This window comes from Euprymna scolopes, chromosome 46 (genome assembly GCF_053919585.1).
Source record: "Euprymna scolopes isolate OS-2025 chromosome 46, ASM5391958v1, whole genome shotgun sequence".
Lineage (NCBI taxonomy): Eukaryota > Metazoa > Mollusca > Cephalopoda > Sepiida > Sepiolidae > Euprymna > Euprymna scolopes.
In genome coordinates, this window is record NC_136527.1 from 206,336,241 (window position 1) to 206,346,391 (window position 10,151).

At 34.5% G+C, this 10,151-nt stretch overlaps 1 protein-coding gene across 1 annotated transcript in view; it reads right to left on the bottom strand.

Moving 5' to 3' along the window:
- Window positions 1-3,972: 3,972 nt before the first annotated feature.
- The window catches only part of LOC145270338 (uncharacterized), a 34,889-nt gene continuing 28,710 nt past the window's right edge, over window positions 3,973-10,151 (bottom strand). Inside the window, exon 2 of the mRNA XM_080125986.1 lies at window positions 3,973-6,467. Within this exon, the coding sequence (XP_079982112.1) occupies window positions 5,754-6,467 (714 nt within the window). The 3' untranslated portion in view covers window positions 3,973-5,753. The remainder of the gene's footprint in view (window positions 6,468-10,151) is intronic.

Consider the following 10,151-nt stretch of genomic DNA (forward strand, 5'->3'; position numbering starts at 1 on the left):
ATGAGTTACAAAGTGTATTGACAAAATGCATTGTTTTTTTATTTGCGGTAAATTAGTAGGACATCTACCTGTCTGTGCATGGCTCCGATCGGCAACAGGAGTATTAAAAAGACGAGTAACTTCAGTAACCAAAGGATGGGACGACATGGTGGAGGATGATTCTCTCCAGCAAACGATGACTAAAACATTGACCAGAGTACATAGGATCGATGCTGCCCAGGGTGAGTGGCGAGTATCTGGAAATTAACTGAATGCATGGGTTGATGCAAGTGTTACATAATAAGGGCTGTCCCCTTTTCATGTAAGTATAAAAATAGAGAGATTTAGTTAAAATGAAAATGAAATAGAATAGACGAAATTCGAACCTCGTAAATTAGGTTTAGAAATAGATTACGACAGAGAATTAGAAAATGGAATGTAAAACAAACGATTGTTTAGCTTAGAGATAAAATAGTTTCAAGAAAAGAATGTGCGTTGTCAATTTTGTTATGAAAAATTCAATTGATGAATGCAACTATAGCATAATTTAATAAACATGTTTTTAACATATTGGAAAAATAGGTTATTGGGAATATAGGTAAAAATTCCTTTTGTAAACAAAGGAAAACGTTTTGGACACGCATGTCCAGAACACGTGAAAGAAGACACATGTTTTAACATGTGTATGACGTCATGGAAAATGGGAAGTTCTAGATATAGTTAGAAAACTTTAGAGTTAAGAAAAAAGGGAGAAACTGAGGAGAGAGTCAGAGAGAGTCTGAGGACGACAGACGATAGTCTGCAGTTTGGCATTCGAACGTCTAGAAGCGAGACGGTCACTTTCGAAACTTAGAAGGTGAAGCTTTGAATTCTTGACTCAGAAAACCACAGCCGGTCGGGAGAAGAAATATACTCATCATGTGTTTTTATAAAGGTCGTCTTTGTGTTGTAATTCTACCAACAGGTAAAGTGAAAATTGTTATTATATGTCTTGTATATCATGTGGTTTAAAAATGTGTTGACATACACATCTCATATCTACAATGTGAACTCTACATCTCATGGCAACACAATCTAAGTATGAACATTTTAATATATATGAATCTTCATAACAAAAACAACAACAATCTCTCTCTTTCAACAACATCCCTCTTAATAAGACTCTCTCTAAGACTTCACTTTAATAAGACTCTAAGAAACTCTTTTAATAAGAAAATATAACACAAGTTCACTGAATATAGGTGTCGTTTTGGAACAATTAGGTACTGTTGTGGAAGATGCATGCTGGCTTCGTTCGAAAAATGCTGCCCAACATAGAAATTTGGTAGAACTTGATGGCACGTTAAAAGGCTTTGATCTAGCATTGCCAAGGCTGTGCATCTCATTGTTTCCCACTAGTTGACTGACATCTTGACTGGAAAGGTTCGAGTTTAGACTAGAGCTGCAAGTGAGATCTTAGTACGAAGGAGATTGGCGATAGTAGAGTGTCTAGTTGACAAACACAGCTTGCAGGTAGACATTACCTTAATTTCATCAGTGCAGAATTCGGCTGATAGCTTGACTAGAGTATCAAAGAGATGGGTTTATATAATAAGGCAGTGATCTGATCCTCCACATCATAACAGATCAATTAACACCTGAACAGGTCCGTATAATACACCAGCAGAGTGGACATCCCGGAATTCGGAGGACACCATATTTTGTCCGAAGAATGTGTCCAGCAACTACAAGGGCATCAATCAAGGCAGCAATACGCTCGTGCAAAGAGTATTTGCGAATTGATCCGGTACTGTTCCAATGGCAAAAAGGGAAGCTTGAGGTGTAGTACAACTGGTATCGAGTAGGAATGGATATAACGCATTATGAGGGCATGCATTTTTTAACCTTAACCGATTGTGGCCCGACACGTTTCATGATATGGCGCCTGTTGACACGATAGGATACATCTAGCATTATACGGCAGTTGAGAGTCGTCTTCTTGAAATCCTGACTGATAATGCCACTATGCTTGGATGTAAAGAATTTCAGAAATTCACGCACAAATGAGGGATTAGAATGCGTTACCGATATGCATATTTTTCTAAAGATAACGGTATAGCAGAGTTGTGTCACCACACCATCAAAATAACTCTGGCCAGGACATGGTGCTCTATACCAGAAGCTGGGTACTGGTAGAATGTGACACCAAGGACGATACAGCACCATCAACTGCACCAGCCAATGGGATTTACTGCTATGAACAGTGTTTAAAAGAAATTGATGTCACACCATCAGTGATTAGCGTTGTCAATACACCATATCAAGTGGGAGACCGTGTTTGGATTTTAAAAAAACCCGAATGCTGGGTGCACTGCAAAATTTTGCAAAGGAAAAATAGATAAAATCGTAAGTTGATTGATGGTGTACCACGTCATACGAAAGATATCCGCCAACTACACCCCAATATTTTTTTAGTGCGTGTCTCGTGCCCCAATATTTGTAGTGCGTGTCTCGCGCCCCAATATTTTTTTAGTGCGTGTCTCACACCCCAATATTTTTAGTGCGTGTCTCGCACCACAATATTTTTTCGAAATTTGAACAAAATATATTTACATCTATCGACATTTCTATTTATTATAAAACATAAGACTTCAAATAAGTAACAAACATTTATTTTTGTAAAAGTTTTAATAAACGTATTGAACAAAAACTTATCTTGATGTTGCAATTAAAAAATTGATATGAATTTCATATATTTTTAACAGCGTTTTTTTCTAATCAGTATACACTGTTATCAGTTGCATTGCCAAGAAAAATATTCTTAAAAATTTATTGATTTTTAAAAGATCAAAATGATTAATATTCCATTATTAAAAAATGTACCGTTACAACATAGATTTTTAATTTAATTGCGTTTATTTTTTAAACATTAAGTTATCATATAAACATGTCTATTGGTAATCGCATGAGCCAATGTTATGTATAACATATTAGATACCCTTTTGTTATCTTATAATGGCATTTAAGAAAGTTTTTATAGTCTTCAGCGCCACAGGTAAAGGATTTCACACCACCGTTCTTTGAACACCATATTTAGAAGTCTCCACTGAAATAGTTATTCCTGGTGCTTTGCCAAATACAAGTAAAAATTGTTTACCAAACCTAATTATATCTCCATTCCACTACAAACTGAAAGTCTGCCTCTGGGGTTTCAGCTATTACCTTAGATATGTGCTCATTAGTTTTCCCCATGTGCCTGCTATATATGTCGGAAGGACATTGAATTGCCAAGGATATGGCAGAGTAAATGTAGAAGTTGGCAGAGTCCCTGCTGTCTACATTAGGGCCTTGGTCGTAGATAAACAGCTGTTGGGTTTCAATCTACTGCTTGGAATTAATTTCATCAGAAAACTCAGTGGAGTTTATTTCGCGGGATCAGATGAAGCAAGCACGTTTTGGAGGTTTAAACAAATGTGCTGCCATCTCTATCAATGAGCAAGACTTTAGCGTGACTTTTGATCACATTAATGAAGAATTTAGCGTGACTTATGATCACATTAATGAAGACTTTAGCGTGACTTATAATCACATTAATGAAGAATTTAGCGTGACTTATGATCACATTAATGAAGAATTTAGCGTGACTTATGATCACATTAATGAAGAATAAACGGCATCATGGAAATGGGCAAATGGTTGCTCTCCCAGCAAATTGAATAACAGTGTGCAAGACTACATGATGCCTTGTCATGCCAGAGATGTCTATGAGAAATAAATTCAATGGTGACAGCAGAATGGAACGGTGGAAGCAGAAGAACTTGACCAACACAAAGGCCTAATTCCCTTAATGGCGGTCGTCCAGGAGCAGAAGCACAAGTTAAGTTCTTGATTACCTGGAATTGAATGAAATTGTTGATGACTTCACTGCCAATGCAGACAAGTATACACAGAAACTAAGAGAGTGGCGACAATAAGGAGTTAATGTATCGCTTATGGATCGACGTTTAAATTCACGTTGAAAAAGTTATTTTCAGGGGGCAGCGCTTTTGTCTCACGCAATTGGGATTCAGGCAGAATGTGGCGCCACTTATTATGCAGTATCGAAAGACTGGGATGACAGAATCAAAAGTGCATCCCGTTGTCACATGTTGGCAGAAACTCTGAGCAAAGTCCCAGGTGCATGGATGGCAAAGAGGTTAGAGTCTGAGTGGATGCAAGTAGCATAACAACAGAAGTGGCATTGGAGGCAGATGAAATGGTCATTAAGGATGCGTGTTGGCTACGTCCTACTAATGATTCTCAACACATCAATCTAGCTGAACTTGATGCAGCACTCAAAGGAGTCAGTTTACCCCTTCAGATGAAGGCAACAGTTTTACACTTAACTACAGATTCGGTGTGCGTGCATCGATGACACATTGATAGGGGAAACGCGTGTGAACACTAAAGCAACTGGTGAAATTCTCATCAGGCGATGGTTAGAAACTTTAAAATCACTGGCAAAAGAACATGAATTATCCATCGATATAAAACTCGTGCAGTCCTATCGAAATCAGGTAGATAGTCTCACCAGAGTACCAGGCAGGTGGATGGATCTACTCAAGGAAGGAAGCGTGCCGGTGCTTGAAAGTTAAGCAGCATTAAGACAACTGGATGGGAACCATATGACTAATATTCATCATCAAAGTAAAACGAACTAAGATGGTCGTCTCAAAAGTGTCCAAAGTGACTGCTTAATCTGTCATGAAAACATGCGAAACATGTCGATCAATAGATCCAGCACCTGTGAGCAGGAAGAAAAGGAAAGATTTGTGTATAGAACAACTGGCAATAGACGTAGCCCACCACAATAGTGAGAATTTCTTTACTATAATTTACTGTGGCTCCTCTAGATTTGCAATCTGGCGACCGTTGCATCGGATACGACAATTGTAACTCGACAGTTGGAGAGTATTTTCTCTGATCGATGCCCACCGATGGAAATACTGCCCGACACTGCTACTGCTTTCACCAGTAATTAGTTTCAATCTTTTGCAAAATATTGGGAGATACATTTGCGATTTCAATGTGCGTACTCACCAAGTGGAAATGGTATTATAGAGCGAAAAGATGACGTTCCATCTTCCAGCACACCAGTGGACGTGCTAAATAGATGCCATGTACGATACAAGGGTATTGAAGCTATCCGACTACCCAACCCAGAAGTGACTGGAGAGAAGTATGAAAAATGAGCCATCGTTTGAGTTAAAAATCCGTGTGGCAGGTGCACAATGAAATATAACACTGGTCGGGTTACTGAAGTGATCGGCTTGCAGTCTGTGAAAGTTGATGGGGTGCCTAGGCACGTTAAAGACCTTCGACCAGCAACCCGGACGCACTTGTCAAGTGACGAAAGTCATTCTGAGGACCAGGAGTGGCTAATCTATTTTAATTCAGATCCGCTTAAGAATAATTCTGATGCTAATAACCTCCCAACTGATGAGGTGTCTACTGAAAGCCCATCCATCGTATATCGTAGAACACGGTCACTTTTCTGTTAGATGTTATCGGTGTTGGTTCATGTTCATTGATCCGTCAAGTTGCATCATTTTGCAGATCTTCCAGTGTAGGTATGTACAGTTTGTTGTGACGGGCAGTGTAATGCCGATCGGCTAGAAAAATCTTGCATCCAGACATTAGGTGGTTTGGGCTTTTAACAGTCGAGTGACAGAATCTGCATTGGTCAGTTATTTGTAGACAACTTGTAAGAAATTCTTGGTCTTGTGCATTTTGATAGCACAAGAATATCTACAGACTCAATAAAAAGATGGCTTTTCCCCACTATGAGTTCTCATATGTTTCATCAATGTAGACTTTTGAGAAAAAGAAGACGCACACACTTCACAAGAATGTGGTTTTTCCCCAGTATGAGTTCGCATATGTGTAACAAAATTTGATTTTTGAGAAAAAGAATATCCACAAACTTCACAAGAATATGGCTTTTCCCCAGTATGAGTTCTAATATGTTTCAATAAATTTTGCTTCTCAGAACAAGAATATCCACAGACTTCACAAGCATGTGGCTTTTCCCCTGTGTGAGTTCTCATATGTGTCACAAAATTTGATTTTTGAGAAAAAGAATATCCACACACTTCACAAAAATGTGGCTTTTCCCCAGTGTGAGTTTTAATATGTGTCACTAAATGTGATTTTTTAAAACAATAATAATCACAATATTCACAAGAATATGGTTGTTCCCCAGTGTGAGTTCGCATATGTATCACTAAAGATGATTTTACAGAGCAAGAATATCCACAAACCTCACAAAAATATGGTTTTTCTCCTGTGTGAGTTCTTATATGTCTCACTAACGATGACTTTTTAGAAGAAGAATATTGACAAATATTACAAGAATGTTGCGTTACCCTAGTGTGGATTTTCATGTGTTTCACTAAAATTGATTTTACAGAACAAGAATATTCACAAACTTCACAAAAATGTGACTTTTTCCCACTGTGTACTTCCATGTTTCACAAATATATATTTAAATAACGTTACAACTGTAGTTCTTTATAATATAGTATTCTGTCTCTCAATTTTAGTCTAAATTCAAATAGGTTACAGCACCTTTAAGAAAGGTCACCTAATTCACAAGAATGAAGTATAGCTTTTTCTCAGTGATAATTCTCATGTCTCTTAGACCTAGCTGTTATATCTCTTCAAAAGCCACATACTTTTATGAATTTTGAATTTAATCTTTTTATGTGTTTAGATATATTTGTATATTAAACACATATTTCATCTTCAAAATGTGTAAGTTTCTCCTCTATTTTCGAGAATGTTTTATATAGTAGCAGAATAAGAAGTGAATATTCGTATAAGTTGCTTTGCTATCAGCAACATATACTATAATTGTATATAGAATTACGTTCAAATAATATGATGATTCAGCAATTTCGATAAAAACGTTCAAGCTCGGACAACTGTAAAAACATAAATGTATTTCAATATATTTAGTATTACAGTCCACAAGATAGTATTCCTTATTTTCCTTAGCAATTCAGTTAGTGATCACACCTGTAAACGCTTTCACACATATTTCTGGTTTTGCTATCAATATGGAGAGGAATCTAAAAAAAGCCATGTGCAAACCTAAGGTTTTGTTCTTTAAAAAAGACAGAGATGACATTCAAGAAATTATACTTGCTCACGGCACTCCAAACTGCTGTTCTCTTGACAGGGTAAAAGCCTTTTCATGTCTTTAAACATTAACTTTAATCCCTGATCATGTTTCTGTCACTTCTCAGAAACGCAAAACAGCGCAAATATTATGTCAACCATTCCGCAGTCTGCAAAAAATATAACATTGTGACTCAGCAAAAAGGTTTATTGTTTCTATTGATTATCGCATGAACCAATAATTTATTAACTATATATAATTTATAATTATATATATATATATAATTTATAATTATATATATATATATATAATTTATAATTATATATATATATAATTTATAATTATATATATATATAATTTATAATTATATATATATATAATTTATAATTATATATATATAATTTATAATTATATATATATATATATATATATATATATATATATATAATTTATAATTCATATAACAATGAAATTGTACGATGGTTATCACATACCCGTTTACTACCATTGTTCTATATATTAAAGTAAGTTTTTGTTTCTTTGAGCACCACTGAAATAGTTATTCCTGACAATATTTTTTTTATTCTCATAACTTCTTCGAAAGTGAGCTCGTGAAAGCTCAAAACCCCTCTATAATGAACCTTTCTAGAAAGACACATGACATTCACCATATGAAATTTTACTTAATATAATTAGATAATAAACATTCTTATTTTAGGTTTAATCAAAAAAATCTATGAAAATACCACAAACACATAGATTGATGCTGGTATTTTTATTGTTTGGTACATTTTGTATTATTATTATTTTCTAAAAAATAAGACACGTTTTATTATTCTTTTGTTTTGTATTATTATTATTATTATTATTATTACTATTATTATTATTTGAAAGATATCATGTTTTATTATTATACAGTATGACTCTATTAGATATTGACTGATTCCAAACGATACGAGGAGCTACTGCAGAAGACTTTAGTAAGCCACTATATTTAAAAACTCAAGCAGAATTCTCCAGCAACATAATAGGTAAGTGTAGACAGAAAAATATATTTTTAAATGTTAAAACAATTATATATTGAAAAAAAAAGTACGTCCAAGGATGGAATACTCTTGCCATATCTGGGCAGGAGCTGCCAAAAACAGCCTATCATGCCTTGACAGAGTACAAAATAGACTTTGTGGTTTCCAACAATATTTTGCATAGTTTTTATTTATAACTTCTTTTCCCAAACATCCCGACTTGGGGGATGCCCTTTTCTCTACCCTGCACCCCCTCTCCCACAGAAGAGACGTTGCGAGCCTATCCTTGTTTTATCGTTATTTTCATGGCAGGTGCTCGTCTGAACTTCAATCCCTGGTCCCCCCCTCGCCAATCTTTCACGAAAAACACCCGTCTAGCTGAATTCACTGTGAAAAATGTCCCCCACTCTATATCTGTGCCTAAATCAAAACGCGGATTCCATGAACAAAGCTTCTTTCTTAGAACTGCGCGCATGTGGAACTCTGTTCCGTCTACCTGCTTCCCTCTGGACTACAACTTGGATGTCTTCAAGTCCAATGTTAACAAATTCCTAATGAACCGCCCCCTTAAGTAAACACTTCATCAAATCTCCACACTAACGTAATGTACTTGCAATAACCCTTATCCCTGAGTGGCTTCCGGGCCTTGATAAGTGGTGATCACTGTGTAAAAAAATACAGTATTTGTGCTCAGTTGTCAAACAATTCCACTAAATTCGAATTAAATTATTTTGTTTATGGAAAACATTATTTTCTATAAATATTGTTTTTACAGAAATCATACAAGTTTTTCTAAAATGCATATATTTTTGACAAAAAAAAAATGATTTTTTATAGTCAGCGATTCATATTTTTTTATTCACGCCTGTTGTAAAGCATTTTAATAGTTTATTGATATATTTTTAGTCGGAGATTCACTACGTGTGTCAGAAATTTCGTGAAAAATAGTGAATAATTCCACCCCGTCTTTCCAAGAAAAATGTAATTCAAGTCCTAATTTTTCAATTAAAGGAGCAAGGACCATAGTTTAATTAAAAAACAAACAAACAAACAACGTGGTTTAAAAAAAAAACTTCGGACTTTACAGGAAAATATCTAAAAACACTACTTTTTTTGTTTTAAATTTGAATATATTATTTATTGACCTTTTCTCTTCAATTTGTGATATATAACACTTTGGTGAGTAAATTACTTATTTACTTTTTAATAGACACTTGAAAATGGGGGCGGGCGAGAATTAAACAAAAAACGTTTGTCTAAAATATTATATTCAGTTTATTGGAAAGGGCATAAAATTTCACATTGACCCTGAACATATCGTAAAAATAGAATCAATAGAAACATTTTGATAGATTTTTAAAGTTTAAAAATTGAAAAATATTGAGTTCGTAAAATTCATTAGTTTAATATATATATATATATATATATATATATATATATATATATATATATATATATATATATGAATATTACGTTTAAAACAACTTTAATAGTTTATTTTGGAAATATAATCCATAAAGAAAATAAACAACCCACTTTCAAAAGAGAAATTACAAGTTTTTTATATTTTATTCGCAGTTTCGTGTTAGGGGTGTCAAAAATTCCTACAAAAATTCCGATACACCTAGAGATTCAGGCAAGACTGGAGTTTAGGTGGAAAAATAATCTCGAACCCTTTATCACATAAAAGGAACTAATTTCCCTAATCACCGGTACGTTACTTATGTCAATAATATATAAACAATATTGGTATTTCAGAAGTTGTTTTTGAAAACAACTTTAAAAAAAACTTCTTTTTATATTGCTTTTAATTAAAATAAAAAAGGTTATCGTATGTTACAATTATAAAAAGTTCTATTCATATTTAAATGTCTTATATGTTCCGTGTTTTTTTTTACACAAGGAATAGCTTTTTAATGAAGGTGCTAGTGCAGAGAGTGATCCGCGCTATTTTTTAAATCGTATTTCCAAGTTTAATTAAAGTTTTCTGATATGTTTTGAGTTTGTAT